This window comes from Asterias rubens, chromosome 10 (assembly GCF_902459465.1).
Source record: "Asterias rubens chromosome 10, eAstRub1.3, whole genome shotgun sequence".
Lineage (NCBI taxonomy): Eukaryota > Metazoa > Echinodermata > Asteroidea > Forcipulatida > Asteriidae > Asterias > Asterias rubens.
Genome location: NC_047071.1, coordinates 20197278 through 20214418, shown reverse-complemented (window position 1 = coordinate 20214418; position 17141 = coordinate 20197278). Strand labels below are relative to the sequence as shown.

The window sequence follows — 17141 nt, the reverse complement described above, 5'->3', positions numbered from 1 at the left end:
TGCCTGAAATCGGAAATAAAAAAAAACATGTAACTATCTGGGCATAAACCATTCTCATAGTATGTAGTATGGATCGCATTGTTTGATTAATTCTATTTTTCATTTGGTTTGCTTGCTTCCAATAGTTTTATTACAAGTTGCTCTGGAGGTCATGACCTATGACCTGACCCAAGGTCTTTGCCTTCTGCTGGCTCTACCAAATGTAAGTTTAATCAAATAAAACATTTTCTTACAATTCTAAAGTAGAGGGACATTTATTTAAACCTGTTTGTCATAGAAAACCATGAATGGTTTCACATTGTACTTTAGTTACTTGTTTCAAATATTTGTCATTGGTTTTCTATTGGTCGGCTAGCAGCTGTTAATAGTGTTAAGGGTAATGTTTATAATTTACTGGCTTTTTGTTTATTTACTGGAATTTTTCTCCATTTGTTACTTGTGTCCAGCCTTTAGACGCTGAACAGTGCTTTGAGAAACTTCCTCGCACCGCCCTGACCCTACAGCTAGCTGCTTACTACTACGCACTCCAGCTGAACTCTTCCACTAACACAACCACAGTCATGACCCCTGACCTTAGGTACCAGCAGTCACCCAGTAAGCTGATTGGCCAAGTAGTGAGTCAGGTGACTGGAGACAATGGTGGTGATTGGTCAGATGTTGAGAAGTCACTGGTATCCCAGCTGCAGTGTTATGTGGAGTTATTGGCTGACTTTACTCAGGCTGAGTCACTGCAGGCTTTAGGGCGAGGTGAGAAAGTCAAACCCCTTCACGTTGAGGTTTTTTCAAAATTGTTGTGGCCCACCAGTGGTATTTTGAGTTTCTTGAGTTACCATGGTTACTGTTTTCCATTGATTAAACAATTGCCAGTTGGTAAGACCTCTGCTGTGCATTGCATAAGAGTTATACATGTACATGTACCTGTTAATGAAATGTTGACATGCTGTTAAAATGATGTATTTTGTGTAAAGCAGTTAATTTAAGTTTATCAAAGTTTGGAAACATTTCTTTCCTTTTAATATGTTTTTGTCTCTTGTTTTTTAGGTGTTGACGTGGCTCGCTTCACTCAGGATAAAGAATATAAACATGAGACAATCCTGGGTCTTGCCATGTAAGTGCACATTCATTTAAGCTATTAATGTTTAGTGGATTGTTTCAGTTGAGTAGTTAAGAGCACCGGACTCAAGCTCTGGTGAATGTGGATTCGAGTCCCAGTCTTGACACTTATCCTAACTGTTTTTTACTTATTTGATTTGTTAGTGTACACACATGTCTATGTATTGCCTTTAATTACATGTTTTCTGTATTTTCTCTAAGGTTCTATAATGGTATGGATTTTAATGTTCTTTAAATTGTTAAGCGCCCAGGAGCATGTTTCATGGATAGAGGCTATATAAATTGTCATCATTATTATTGTTTACAATTACACAGTTACACTTATTGCTAAAAGAAGGGGCTTACCCTGGTATTTCTGGCAATGGCTGCTGAATGCACCACAGTACATCGTAACCCATTCAAGGTACTAAACGAATCAGTCTCATAATCTAAACAATTCAAAAACTTGCTTTTCAGGACCACAGAGGAAGAGGTGTATAAACTGTCGGTGTCACTCGCTCATCGTTATCATTTGCCTCTTTGGGAGGTATACATGACACATCTAGAATTCCTATTCACAGACAGCGGGTAAGAAATATAAAAAATTGTTCTAAGATTGTTTTGGTTTTGCCCTACACATAAAATAAAGAGTGCATTATAAACTTAAGCTTTGTATTATTGTGATCAGGCATGTGATTTCTCAGGATGTTTCCTGATTTCAGGATTTTCTCAAAACCTCTAGAAGCCGTCACATTTTCTTGAAAGTGAAGCAGTCAGAAGGAAAGAAATAATCCACATTTTGTCCAAACCTGTAGTTGTGTATTTCTGATGTTGCACAGAGTCCGTAGTTTTCCCATTCGTCAAATTTAATTCTTTCATCATGATCTACAGATGTGCTTATATTGTCATTTTCATTTGTTTGTTTTTACAGCTTTAAAACTCCAAAACTGGAAGAGTACATCTCAGCTCTTGGCATCCTGCCAACACTAACATCAAAACCCATTGACTTTGCTGACCGCCTCAACCTATACGTCTTTCCAACAATAGAGGGCAGCGATCACAACAGGCTTATTTACTACTACTCACTTCTTCATAAGTGTGGGTCAAAGATCAAGACAGGCTCGGTGACCCCTGACACACACATCAAGTCTCTGAAGAAATTGAAGTCAGCAGCACCAGGTACAAATCATAGAGTTATATATAAGAACTAGTAGAGGGCGCACTGGTGATGTTGCTTGCACATACGCGACGGGACCGCAAAGAGACAGGCGCGCCATTCTGTACGCGCATTGAATATGAAGTACACGTTGGAGTTTGTGTTTATTGAACGCTATTTGTGATTCTGTTGTGTCAACTTACAAAATTGCTGCACAAACACACGCTGTTCGATGCTGTTTTGTCAACTTAGAAAATGGCCGCATGCGCGCATGCCGGGTCCGCGTATATAGGCCAGTGCGCCCTCTAGTTCTTATATACAACTCTATGGTTTAAATTCATATGAGGTCATCGTCGTAATAACCTTGGGTGCAATTTTTTAAGAGTCAATGTTTGTTTTTAGGCGATATGGTGTTGCAGCTTACGACAATTTTTACTTGCAATTTGACTCCATAAATGTCAATCTTGGCAGACAGTGTTTGTTTGTGAAGTTTTGCTACTTGTTGTCTGACTGCTAGTTTTTGTAAATTTGTGATTATGATGGGTCATTAATGATTTTGTGGATTTCTGATTTTGCTGATTTCTGATTTATGTCATTTCTGATTGTGTTGAGGTGCAATTTTGACTAAAAATATGATGACTCATAACAAGTTTTGTAATTTGTCCCCTGACTTGTTTGTAGTGACAATGTGTTCAAGTTAGGTCAAATTGAATCGGTATAGGATTGAGTGTGTACCAAAGTTTGAAATCAAGCGCTGTAGTTTAAGTCTGTGTTGTAACTGAATACTTTCCGATACTGTTTTTTTTTCAGGGCTTGATTATAAGAGCTTATTAGAGTCTGTGGTGTAACTGAATACTTTCCGATACCTGTTTTTTTTTCAGGTCTTGATTATAAGAGCTTATTAGATGGAGAGACTGATCCAGTGGATGTGATTGGTCCAGTGCTGAGTGGAGCAAATGTACACGTCATTGCTAAAGTAGCAGCTAAGATACCTCTACAGGTATGTTAATTGGTGCTCCATCAACCACCCTTTCCAACCTTTCTTTCAGAACCACCACAACTGGCGTGTCATTTTCACATCAGTTTTTTTACTGGTCCGTATTTTATATCAAATAGGTATGTTTTTCAAAGCTGAACGAGCCAGCGAACTCTGCAGAGTTTAAAGTGACTGGTCCTCATTATGGGTCCCGTGTACTACTATACACATATTGACTGGCGATGAGGTAACTAGTGTATGTCTATTCCCCCGAGGGACTTTGAGTGACCAGAAGAGGGACTTACGCCGAGGGAAATAGGCCCCTCTTCTGGTCACTCATAGGCCCGTGGAGAATAGACATACACTAGTTACCGAATTATGCCAGTCAATAATGTGTTTTATAACACAGCTCGGTCTTAAATGTCAAATGAGAACAGAAATCTGGAAAAGAAAGGAAGTTTTGTAGTTGCTATTCACGGTTCAAGTCAAGAGAGGGCTCTGTAACCGGGCACTATTTTCAAAGACTAGTGCCCGCTCGGGTACTCGTTCCCGTAAAGCACGCCGCGCGATCACTAAACTCTAGTAGTTCATCCCAGGTGACCGTATTTCAGCCAACCAGAATACAGAACAAGCAAGAGGTGTGTTATAATCTTAAATATTACTCTATTTCTATTGAACTAACTTAACTAAAAGATATCTGCTTAGATTGTGTGTGTCATCTCTGCCTGATTATTTGTGATTGATCGTTACAGGGAGGTGGGAACCTGTCTTCCAGTCAGGTGTTCTTGGCCTACATCATCAAGCTATTCTGGGAAGGTGATCAGGGCTTTAAGAAAGCTCCAGAGTCTATAGTAAGTTTAGTTTTGTTATCAATTCAATTCAAAAATAGTTCATGGCCTGACGTTTGGACCCTAGCAGAGTCTTTCTCGAAGGCTAAATGACATCGCAACAAATATGAACAGGTAACTAAGTGAAAAATAAGCAGTGAAGTGGAAATACATGAATGGGGTTAGAAAGCATACAGAAAAAAGCAGGGGGTAAACAATGAATAGGGGGACAAAAAAGGGGGGGGGGGGTGAAGGGAAGGGACTGGCTTGACCACAAGCAAGAAGATGGAAACACAAAGGACAACATCAAGGGTGGTGAGGTTGGGTAAAAAGTAATTTATTAGTGAATGAGGCTCAGGCTAAAAGGCTGTGGGGAAAAAGGAGACGGCAAAACAAAAGGTTTATAAGTCGTTTCCTTCTTGGATGTTCAGACAATGGGGTCCAATGGTCTGGAGGCGTCTAATCCAGAGTTTCTCCCTACTCAAACGCACAGTCTCTCTGTGGTTGCCTAGTGCCTCTATGCCCTGTAAGATCATGTCAGAAATGGAGTGATTAGGAAGATTGAAGTGATGACCTACAGGTGTATCTAGCTTTTGGGTCTTGACTGTAGATCTGTGGCCGTAGAAACGCCTCTTGAGTGTAGTTCTTGTTTCACCTATATATTGAACACCACAGACTCTGCAAGATATGAGATAAATGAGATTAGTGGTGGTGCAGGTGACATGACCCCTTGTCTTATGGGTGGTACCGCCGGTGTTACTGGTGAAGGAGTCCGATTCCCTGATGTGTTGTCATTTCAATTCAATTCAATAAAACGTTTATTCCATACTCTTGTTGGAGAAAAAGAACAATTGTGAGAATTAAACAGTACACAGAAATGTAACAAAATCAAAAGCACATAAAATTGTACAAAAACAATATAATGTTAAAGCAAATAATAAATAAATAACTCGGAATGAACTATATACAAGAGAGGAGCTAGAGCATGAGGCTGTTAGAGTAAGCCGAGGCTTGTAAACAACAGCCTTTATACAGACTAACAAACAAACAAACAAACAAACAAACAAACAAACAAATAAACAAACAAACAAACAAACAAACAAACAAAAACAGGGAAGAAGAAACAAGGACAAGACACACAAACAATGACATTACAAAATGCTGACACAAGAAACACAAAGAATATTAAACCAGGCTAACTGAAGACAACAAAAGTAAAGAGATAAGTAGAGAAAAAAGCTATGTACGTAGTGGGAGAGGAGGACTCTTTTATATGAGGGCTTAAATTGACCCACAGACCCTTACTGTTTGTCTTGCTTTGTATTTACTTTTGTTTTTATATTATTTATTTTACATACTATCTGCTTGTATTTGTTATTGTTTAATAGCCAAATAAAGAATAAGACGGCATTGTTCTTAAATCGCTAGAGATAGCGTTCCAAAGACGTGGACCAGTGAATCGAAGGGTGTTGCTAGAGTACAGGGTACGGGTGAAAGGAAGAAACAGGTTATTACGGGATCTAGTTGAGTAATCGTGAATTTCATAAAGAGTGATTAAAATAGACCTCAATGATAATGTTGGGAGTGTTTGTCTTGCATTGTTTGTTATTATACCAAAGAAGATATTGCTAAAAAATCAAATTCTGTCTATTACAAAAAAATCAATTTCAGTAAGTAATTTTTGTTATTTTCTTTTTTAGGGGTAACACAATGAGGAGTGTACAATGCCCTTACCCTGTGCCCCTCTATCCTCTAGTGTAATCACTAGTAGCCAAGTTAAAGTCATTGTTTTATCTTCTTGTTTGTTCAGGCTGACTGGCTTCATCGTTATGAAGGATGTGGGGAGTTATTCAATCGCATCAATCCGGCAGATTTTACCTCCTTCATTTCAAACGTTATCTTCACTGAAGACTCCATCCAAAAGGTTTGTATTGTTGTATCTGATATGCCCCCAAAATCTGATATGAGTCTTTGAATCAAAGCTTTGCGAGTGTATTATGTTCCTCTTATGTTCCAGTTAGACACCTGTAATGTTTAATCAACTCTGCAGAAATTGCAATTTGGTTACCACTTTTCATGTGTCTCAAATGTAACTGGCATAGTCAATGTTCAATGTGACTGTAGTTTTGACCTTGTGAGGGTGCACTCCACGGCTAGATTATTGTATCACAACTAAACAATGTTTTTTTCTATAACAGAGGTCAAACAAACAACAATAATAATAACATCAAGGGAACAAAACACTTTGTTTCACACTCAAATGGCGCAACCAAGATAATCGTGATGATGGTTTCCAGTACATTGCGTCAACACTGGTTGCTTTTTGAGTTTGTAGAAACTAGAAGTTGTGTATGAATCACTTGTTAGACACTGAGAATTTGATGCTACAACATTGGAGACAGAAACACAAACTAATGTCTGTCATTCATAAAGTTTATAAATATCGTTTTCTTCAAGTAGCTGGAGCTTGATTGCCGTCAGAAAATTGTGACTAGAGCTTTGAAGTTCAGTCGTCAACAGACTGGTAAACAAAAGCTGGCCACAGCAGTGGGAGCCTTTACTGTGGATTGGGCATCAGAGAGACTTCAACAGTACCTGAAACATCTACAGAGTCTGGAATCAGACGGGGTACAGGACCTTAAGGATTATGATAAGGTACTAAATTAGTAGCTACATTTCTGATTTCCTTTTAAGTGGGTTTCTCAGTTTGTTTTAATGACACCCTGGATGAATTCCTTGCCATTTGAACCAGGAAAATTAGTGTAAATTATATTGTTAAATAGGTTGCCATCTACAATGGTTGAACCAATAAATGCTCACATATTTGAGCACGTAGTGTTAAGATGTTCATAGTGGGATAGTGTAACACTTTTGCGTGCTTTAAAAATTTGCATGCGTTTTCCCTTTTGCAGATAAAATAGTTTTGATGAAAAAGTAGGAATTATTCATATTGTTCTTGTTGTCTTGCAGCAGAAGACTGGGTCATCGTTTACTGTGCAGTATGACCTTACGCAAGGAGACACGGATAAGGTGAGATTGTAAAATTGCACGAATGTTGTCTGGTTGTGGTTAGTAAGTTCTGATGGCTGGTAGGCTATTTACCATAATTGCTCGTCTTAATCCAGGTGTATAAATGGAAGCTTGAGAGAGTTGTGGCAGTTTGGTTTTGAATTAACAACCCCTTAACACTAATTTAAGCATCCAAAACTTCTCCTCAATTGAAAGAAATTCCAATCAATTTCAGATGAAGAACTTAATGATGTCATTACTGACTGGTGGTGCAACATTGGAGCTTATTGATGGACTGTTGAAGCAGACCACTCTAGACAAATGGACGTCACTCTCAGCGGTCCAGCACACACTGCAGGCATTGATGACCTCTCTGATGGGAGACAAGGATGAGAAACCAGGCAGGGGTCTGGAGGATGTAGAGACTCTCCTTAGTAAGATGGAGACTGTACTGACTACTGTCAACCAACATGAACAGCAACAGTAAGTTACTGTCTTGTCTATTTCTTTAGTATTTTTACTGACTACTGTCAACCAACATGAACAGCAACAGTAAGTTACTGTCTTGTCTATTTCTTTAGTATTTTTACACGCTACTGTCAACCAACATTAACTGCAACAGCAAGTTACTGTCTTGTCTATTTCTTTAGTATTTTTACTGACTACTGTCAACCAACATTAACTGCAACAGTAAGTTACTGTCTTGTCTATTTCTTTAATATTTTTACTGACTACTGTCAACCAACATGAACAGCAACAGTAAGTTACTGTCTTGTCTATTTCTTTAGTATTTTTACTGACTTCTATCAACCAACATGAACAGCAACAGTAAGTTACTGTCTTGTCTATTTCTTTAGTATTTTTACTGACTACTGTCAACCAACATGAACAGCAACAGTAAGTTACTGTCTTGTCTATTTCTTTAGTATTTTTACTGACTACTGTCAACCAACATGAACAGCAACAGTAAGTTACTGTCTTGTCTGATTCTTTAGTATTTTTACTGACTACTGTCAACCAACATGAACAGCAACAGTAAGTTACTGTCTTGTCTATTTCTTTAGTATTTTTACTGACTACTGTCAACCAACATGAACAGCAACAGTAAGTTACTGTATTGTCTATTTCTTTAGTATTTTTACTGACTACTGTCAACCAACATGAATAGCAACAGTAAGTTACTGTCTTGTCTATTTCTTTAGTATTTTTACTGACTACTGTCAGCCAACATAAACAGCAACAGTAAGTTACTATTCTAAATTAAGTAATAAACTACAAGGGAACCTGACTGAATACATTTTTTTAAAATTTAGGGTTGAACAATGCTTCTTTGTTCAACCCTAAATTGTTTCAAACTAACTTAGACAGTTTCCCTTGTGGTTTATTACTTGATATATGAAATAAAATGTTGCATCCCCTCAAAATTAATCGATGAATAATCTGATAATCTCTCTGCTGCCTCCCAGGTTGTATCCCAAGTATACAGCTGTAGGGCTTGTGACACCCCCCCCTTGAAATGTACCCGGCCAGATAGCTTGCTTGGTTGGTGGAGTGCCAACTCGTTTATCTGGAGGTTGCAGAGTCAAATCCAACTGAATTCTAGAAAAGAATTAACCCAATTTGTTTATATTTATTTCCCCAGTCAGTTTCCCTCATGGTTTATTGCTTGATTCCGTTATTACTCCTATATCTGTCTTGGAATTAAACTTAGATACCATCAAGAGCAACTAGCTGTGCTGGGCAGTGAAACTGTGACATGTAGGCTAAAAACAGTGAAGATACCATCAAGAGCAACTAGCTGTGCTGGGCAATGAATCTGTGACATGTAGGCTAAAAACAGTGAAGATACCATCAAGAGCAACTAGCTGTGCTGGGCAGTGAATCTGTGACATGTAGGCTAAAAACAGTGAAGATACCATCAAGAGCAACTAGCTGTGCTGGGCAGTGAAACTGTGACATGTAGGCTAAAAACAGTGAAGATACCATCAAGAGCAACTAGCTGTGCTGGGCAGTGAAACTGTGACATGTAGGCTAAAAACAGTGAAGATACCATCAAGAGCAACTAGCTGTGCTGGGCAATGAAACTGTGACATGTAGGCTAAAAACAGTGAAGATACCATCAAGAGCAACTAGCTGTGCTGGGCAGTGAATCTGTGACATGTAGGCTAAAAACAGTGAAGATACCATCAAGAGCAACTAGCTGTGCTGGGCAGTGAAACTGTGACATGTAGGCTAAAAACAGTGAAGATACCATCAAGAGCAACTAGCTGTGCTGGGCAGTGAATCTGTGACATGTAGGCTAAAAACAGTGAAGATACCATCAAGAGCAACTAGCTGTGCTGGGCAATGAAACTGTGACATGTAGGCTAAAAACAGTGAAGATACCATCAAGAGCAACTAGCTGTGCTGGGCAATGAATCTGTGACATGTAGGCTAAAAACAGTGAAGATACCATCAAGAGCAACTAGCTGTGCTGGGCAGTGAATCTGTGACATGTAGGCTAAAAACAGTGAAGATACCATCAAGAGCAACTAGCTGGGCTGGGCAGTGAATCTGTGACATGTAGGCTAAAAACAGTGAAGATACCATCAAGAGCAACTAGCTGTGCTGGGCAGTGAAACTGACATGTAGGCTAAAAACAGTGAAGATACCATCAAGAGCAACTAGCTGTGCTGGGCAATGAATCTGTGACATGTAGGCTAAAAACAGTGAAGATACCATCAAGAGCAACTAGCTGTGCTGGGCAGTGAAACTGACATGTAGGCTAAAAACAGTGAAGATACCATCAAGAGCAACTAGCTGTGCTGGGCAATGAATCTGTGACATGTAGGCTAAAAACAGTGAAGATACCATCAAGAGCAACTAGCTGTGCTGGGCAGTGAAACTGTGACATGTAGGCTAAAAACAGTGAAGATACCATCAAGAGCAACTAGCTGTGCTGGGCAATGAATCTGTGACATGTAGGCTAAAAACAGTGAAGATACCATCAAGAGCAACTAGCTGTGCTGGGCAGTGAATCTGTGACATGTAGGCTAAAAACAGTGAAGATACCATCAAGAGCAACTAGCTGTGCTGGGCAGTGAAACTGTGACATGTAGGCTAAAAACAGTGAAGATACCATCAAGAGCAACTAGCTGTGCTGGGCAGTGAAACTGTGACATGTAGGCTAAAAACAGTGAAGATACCATCAAGAGCAACTAGCTGTGCTGGGCAATGAAACTGTGACATGTAGGCTAAAAACAGTGAAGATACCATCAAGAGCAACTAGCTGTGCTGGGCAGTGAAATTGTGACATGTAGGCTAAAAACAGTGAAGATACCATCAAGAGCAACTAGCTGTGCTGGGCAATGAATCTGTGACATGTAGGCTAAAAACAGTGAAGATACCATCAAGAGCAACTAGCTGTGCTGGGCAGTGAATCTGTGACCTGGCTGAAAATAGTGACTATGTCAGTTTCAGATATTGTAGGAAAAAAGTCCAAACAGGGAAAACCAACTGAGCCAACCTGAATACCTCAGCAATGCTGTAGTTTCTCTAACCTTTGTCTAATGTTTCTTCCTCAGCAATGCTGTAGTTTCTCTAACCTTTGTCTAATGTTTCTTCCTCAGCAATGCTGTAGTTTCTCTAACCTTTGTCTAATGTTTCTTCCTCAGCAATGCTGTAGTTTCTCTAACCTTTGTCTAATGTTTCTGTCTCAGCAATGCTGTAGTTTCTCTAACCTTTGTCTAATGTTTCTTCCTCAGCAATGCTGTAGTTTCTTCAACCTTTGTCTAATGTTTCTTCCTCAGCAATGCTGTAGTTTCTCTAACCTTTGTCTAATGTTTCTTTCTCAGCAATGCTGTAGTTTCTTCAACCTTTGTCTAATGTTTCTTTCTCAGCAATGCTGTAGTTTCTTTAACCTTTGTCTAATGTTTCTTCCTCAGCAATGCTGTAGTTTCTGTAACTGTTGTCTAATGTTTCTTCCAGGGGTACTCTCATTAAAGCAAGTCAAGTCTTAGATGTCCTCAGACCATTTTGTAGTGACAGCTCCATTGATGCCAAGTTACGAATTAATCTGCTGCTAATACTGGAAAGGGTAAGCTAATTCACATGGCTGAAATATGTGTATAAACCCAATTCACCGGACATCATTATCAAAATAATCTTAGTTTTGCCTTTTTTGGGAGTCAGTGTTCAAGCGCTACATACAAAGTGTCGTCCTGAGAACAAACGACATCCATAATATAATGTAGGAACATGAAACACTATGTGGATTATATGGACACACATCCTTACAGCTACTTTTAACAGTGTTAAAGAGAAGGATTTTCCTTGAATAAACAGAACGATGGAATGTCCATAGAGTGACTGCAATAAGGAGGAGTGTCTCCATGTGTTTTATTTTGTTTGCATTTTGCCCATGTGTTATAGTGTAGTGCGCAGTTTAGACATAGTGTTTACATGCTTACCACCATTTGTACGAGCAATTTGACTCCCATGTGTTATAGTGTAGTGCGCAGTTTAGACATAGTGTTTACATGCTTACCACCATTTGTACGAGCAATTTGACTCCCATGTGTTATAGTGTAGTGCGCAGTTTAGACATAGTGTTTACATGCTTACCACCATTTGTACGAGCAATTTGACTCCCATGTGTTATAGTGTAGTGCGCAGTTTAGACATAGTGTTTATATGATAATAATATCAATAATAATACACGTTTTTATATAGCACTTTTTCACGGGGTGTCTCAAAGCGCTTCCGACATTATTACCCCTGGTCACTGGGCCTTAAATCATTCCTTAAACCATCTCAGCTCCCTGGGGAGTATACAGCCTGTGCAACAATTATATGCGCTACATGGCTAAACCAATCACAAGAACCATCTCCGCCCTCACAGGTACCCATTTACCCATGGGTGGAGAGAAGCAATTATAGTTAAGTGTCTTGCTCAGGGACACAAGTGTCAAGACCTGGACTTGAACCCACACTCTGCTGAACAGAAGCATCAGAGCTTGAGTTCGGTGCTCTTATCCACTCGGCCACGACACCCCACAAATGATGTTGGTGAAAGGGGTCCATATAATATATTTGTGTAGTAATTGGCTTGCTGTGTATATTGAATAATGTTTGGGTACTGACAATTAGAAATTGGTTATTTTTGTTTTTTAGACCTTCAACCTTGATGAGGAAGATTCCATGTTGTTGCTGTTCTATCGTACGGAGGCTCTTGTATCAACCCTCTGGAAACAACAGGTATATTCTTAACAAAAACTATAGTAGTTCACTTACGGGTACATCCATGTATACAACTCTTTTGGGAGAAGCGTTGACTCAGAGAAGAATTGATGTGTTCTTGACTTTTCAAACAGCATACTTGTCTTCAGCAGAGCTTGAAGCGTTGAGACCACACCTGCTCTTCTCTAAACCAACACTTCTCCCAAAAGAGTTTAATACTTCTGGTCTCCCTTTTCTCTAGGCCACATATCTTTATTTGTTACGCTATTCTCATCCACATTTGCAGGAAGTAAGAGCTCGATTTATACTTTGCTAATCAGAAACACCATAACTTGAGTCCAGTATGCTTGCCAGCTTGGCTGTGACACACCACTGGTGTAGATATAACTTGAGTCCAGTAGGCTTGCCAGCTTGGATGTGACACACCACTGGTGTAGATTTAACTTGAGTCCAGTAGGCTTGCCAGCTTGGCTGTGACACACCACTGGTGTAGATTTAACTTGAGTCCAGTATGCTTGCCAGCTTGGATGTGACACACCACTGGTGTAGATATAACTTGAGTCCAGTAGGCTTGCCAGCTTGGCTGTGACACACCACTGTTGTAGATTTAACTTGAGTCCAGTAGGCTTGCCAGCTTGGCTGTGGCACACCCCTGTTGTAGATTTAACTTGAGTCCAGTAGGCTTGCCAGCTTGGCTGTGACACACCCCTGTTGTAGATTTAACTTGAGTCCAGTAGGCTTGCCAGCTTGGCTGTGACACACCACTGGTGTAGATTTAACTTGAGTCCAGTAGGCTTGCCAGCTTGGCTGTGACACACCACTGGTGTAGATTTAACTTGAGTCCAGTAGGCTTGCCAGCTTGGCTGTGACACACCACTGTTGTAGATTTAACTTGAGTCCAGTAGGCTTGCCAGCTTGGCTGTGACACACCACTGGTGTAGATTTAACTTGAGTCCAGTAGGCTTGCCAGCTTGGCTGTGACACACCACTGGTGTAGATTTAACTTGAGTCCAGTAGGCTTGCCAGCTTGGCTGTGACACACCACTGTTGTAGATTTAACTTGAGTCCAGTAGGCTTGCCAGCTTGGCTGTGACACACCACTGGTGTAGATTTAACTTGAGTCCAGTAGGCTTGCCAGCTTGGCTGTGACACACCACTGGTGTAGATTGAACTTGAGTCCAGTAGGCTTGCCAGCTTGGCTGTGGCACACCCCTGTTGTAGATTTAACTTGAGTCCAGTATGCTTGCCAGCTTGGCTGTGACACACCACTGGTGTAGATATAACTTGAGTCCAGTAGGCTTGCCAGCTTGGCTGTGACACACCACTGGTGTAGATTTAACTTGAGTCCAGTAGGCTTGCCAGCTTGGCTGTGACACACCACTGTTGTAGATTTAACTTGAGTCCAGTATGCTTGCCAGCTTGGCTGTGACACACCACTGGTGTAGATATAACTTGAGTCCAGTAGGCTTGCCAGCTTGGCTGTGACACACCACTGTTGTAGATTTAACTACATTTTGTTTTGATGATATCTATTAGGTGAGTGAAGAGGATGTAGCTACTAACGAAGCTCGCCAACGTCTCTTCACATCACTCTTACAAAGCAGCCAGGCAATGGATCAGCTTATTACTCTCTCCAAATTACTGCAGCAGTGGCCTCCACTTCAAGTCTCAAGGTATGGATTGAAATAAGAAAGATTATCAACTTCATTCAGTTGGTTTTTAATAGGCATGTAAGACCTTGTTACTACTCCTTGATTCCCTTTATTGTGACTAACACTATATTTGTGTTTATTCTACAGCACCGAGACTGCAGATACTCCGTGGGTTCAGCTACTGATTGAATGGATTCAACATGAGGATAGCTGCCAACATGAAGAGGTCTTACTCAAGCTCTTTGAATACTTCCAAGAGAATGATGTCATCAGCTCAGAGGTGGGTCATAGGTCATCACACAAACCATCAATACGTAGTTCCCAGTCAGGACTCAAATTTGCGGGCAAAATCCACAAAATCTTGAGATGCATAGCCCAGAATCTTTACTGGACCAGGATTTCATTTACAAGACTAGAGTAAAAATGAGTAGAGACTTGAATCAAATCGAGAAGTCAGTTTTATCATTTTTAAACTGTTTAATTGATCGTACACTTGAGAAGATTTATCTCTTCTGTCTTTCCTTGCTAGTGCCACAAACTATTTTTTCGAATGATTTGCAATGTTTTTACTTCGTTATCTTTTGGACAGTGTGTTGAAGTATTGTACCAAGAGTTGGTTGCCCAAGGAGCAATGCTGACTGCCATGAAGCTTGTTTTGGTTACCAGAGATACCAGACTATATCCACTCATCTTGGAGTATATGCAGCAAGATACAAAGGTAATAGCAACAATTTTACTTTTAATTTAAAAATATTTATAGAGTGCCTTATGCGAGGGCCTTTAAGGCATTTCACAGATAAATAAGATTCAAAAACATGTGTTAACAGGAAAAGGTAAACCAAAATACAATATTATTGATGCAAAGTGATTGTAAGTGACATGTTTTGTTTGTTTTTCAGATATCTCCAAGTTCCTATGACAACCAACTATTTTGCCTTCTTGTTGATAATGACCTTGTTGCTAAGGTTGCGACCACACCCTACTACGCCCCTCTCATCCAATTCCTGTTGACCTCGCAGGAAGCCGAACCTCTCAAACCAAAGGTCAAGGTCATTGTAGGTCAGCTTAGAGCAGCAGGTCATGAAACGGCAGCAGGTACATTGCTGTTGAGGTTCCAGGGGGCACATTCAATGTTCGGCACTCTGGACACTGCTTACTCAGCACTTAAGTGTTGGTTAGGAAAGTAAGAATGTTTCAAAAGTAAGAATGTTATTCACGAGCGGTTGGGCCGTTTCATTTGTAAGTCTTCAATGGCATTGCAACAATGTTTAGAGTAGCTTTATTAAAACTATTATTTAAAGTATAAATTTCTGAATAATTAGCATTTTAAGATTTTTGAAAACAAATGATATTGAGTTGAATGCGCTTGATTGCTAGGCCATAACACAGCTCATAATGGAATAAAGGCCCTGTTGGAAACCAGGGCCATAACACAGTTCATAATGGAATAAAGGCCCTGTTGGAAACCAAGGCCATAACACAAATCATAATGGAATAAAGGCCCTGTTGGAAACCAGAGCCATAACACAGATCATAATGGAATAAAGGCCCTTTTGGAAACCAGGGCCATAACACAGTTCATAATGGAATAAAGGCCCTGTTGGAAACCAAGGCCATAACACAAATCATAATGGAATAAAGGGCCTGTTGGAAACCAGGGCCATAACACAGATCATAATGGAATAAAGGCCCTGTTGGAAACCAGGGCCATAACACAGATCATAATGGAATAAAGGCCCTGTTGGAAACCAGGGCCATAACACAGATCATAATGGAATAAAGGCCCTGTTGGAAACCAGGGCCATAACACAGTTCATAATGGAATAAAGGCCCTGTTGGAAACCAGGGCCATAACACAGTTCATAATGGAATAAAGGCCCTGTTGGAAACCAGGGCCATGACACAATTCATAATGGAATAAAGGCCCTGTTGGAAACCAAGGCCATAACACAGTTCATAATGGAATAAAGGCCCTGTTGGAAAACGAGTCTTTGGCAGAGGCTTGACTTGGGCTCCTTTTTTCAGGGCTCCAAGCTAATTGGCTCAGCCCAAACCGTTAGGCAAAGCCCAAACCAGGCCAAGCCTTGCGAGCCATGGGGCCAAGCTCAAACCAAGGTTTTAAAGAGGACATAATTATGTTAAAAATGCTGTGATATTTCAAAAAATGATGACTATATAATAGAATAATGCAAGGCCTATAATATCTATTGTAAAGCAACAGGTCAATGATCGTGTTGAAATTACTTGACCGGAAACTAAACATTTTTGTTAACTTTCATTTTCATTCTAATTCATCATGTGGTTTTGGACAATGTGTGAAAAAAATTACAAATGAATAGCATTTGGGCCATATTTAAGAAACCTTTTGGAGGGAGTCCTTCAGGAAATATGTAAAACTCTTGTGTCTAGTGGATTAGTCCTCATTTTTAATTATTGGCTCCAGCAACAAAAAAAAAGAGAAAAAAAAGAAAAGCTGAACAAACATAATTATTGTTATTGGGAAGGGTAGATAATCTTGGCATTCTATGTTTAATGAAACACACCAAACGACAGATTTGTGAAAGTATAAGCTTGTAATTTTGTGGTAAAATGTTTCTGTGTTTTTAATGGTTTTATGAATTTTGTGCAAATGGATATTGAGCTTATTTCTATCACTACAATCGAAATACATCCATTTTACCATATTGATCAATGTTATTGTACTAAAACTAATATTAAAATTACAATAAAGGAATGGAATCAAACAAAGTTTGGGGATCAATGGCGATTCTCATCATTTTTACTAACCCATTAAGTTAGTTTGGCGCCCTCTATAGCCCAACCATCCTCAATATTGTTTCACAGGTGACTGCTCTATAATCCGACACCCCTATTTTCCGACACCCCTATGTTCGGACACCCCTATGTTCCGACAACTCAATCTATATTCCGACAGCCCTATGTTCCGACACCCCTATTTTCCGACACCCCTATATTCCGACATCCTTATATTTCAACGACCCAAACACCCCTATGTTCCGGCACAGGCTATGTTCCGACAACTTGCACCAATATTTTGTGTCGGCCATTTTTAAAGAAAACGGTGTGGCTTAAAGAAATAACACAAGGCCGCAAGTTTAATTTCTGTATAAAAAGTGTTATTCTGCTATAAAAAAAACCCAATGGTTTATTTAGAAGAGGACTGAGACATGGAGGGGGTGGTAGGACTTAAT

General features: G+C 39.8%; 1 protein-coding gene across 1 annotated transcript in view; it reads left to right on the top strand.

The window, feature by feature from the left end:
• LOC117296117 (neuroblastoma-amplified sequence-like) overlaps positions 1 to 15835 on the top strand; it is a 61056-nt gene extending 45221 nt beyond the window's left edge. The window contains exons 41-57 of the mRNA XM_033778988.1: positions 126 to 202; positions 447 to 747; positions 1042 to 1108; positions 1570 to 1680; positions 2024 to 2271; positions 3130 to 3248; positions 3977 to 4075; positions 5862 to 5975; positions 6512 to 6706; positions 7022 to 7081; positions 7296 to 7543; positions 11027 to 11135; positions 12212 to 12295; positions 13814 to 13950; positions 14077 to 14209; positions 14519 to 14647; positions 14829 to 15835. Of these exons, the coding sequence (XP_033634879.1) occupies positions 126 to 202; positions 447 to 747; positions 1042 to 1108; positions 1570 to 1680; positions 2024 to 2271; positions 3130 to 3248; positions 3977 to 4075; positions 5862 to 5975; positions 6512 to 6706; positions 7022 to 7081; positions 7296 to 7543; positions 11027 to 11135; positions 12212 to 12295; positions 13814 to 13950; positions 14077 to 14209; positions 14519 to 14647; positions 14829 to 15116 (2519 nt within the window). The 3' untranslated portion in view covers positions 15117 to 15835. The remainder of the gene's footprint in view (positions 1 to 125; positions 203 to 446; positions 748 to 1041; positions 1109 to 1569; positions 1681 to 2023; positions 2272 to 3129; positions 3249 to 3976; positions 4076 to 5861; positions 5976 to 6511; positions 6707 to 7021; positions 7082 to 7295; positions 7544 to 11026; positions 11136 to 12211; positions 12296 to 13813; positions 13951 to 14076; positions 14210 to 14518; positions 14648 to 14828) is intronic.
• The last annotated feature ends 1306 nt before the right edge of the window (positions 15836 to 17141 follow it).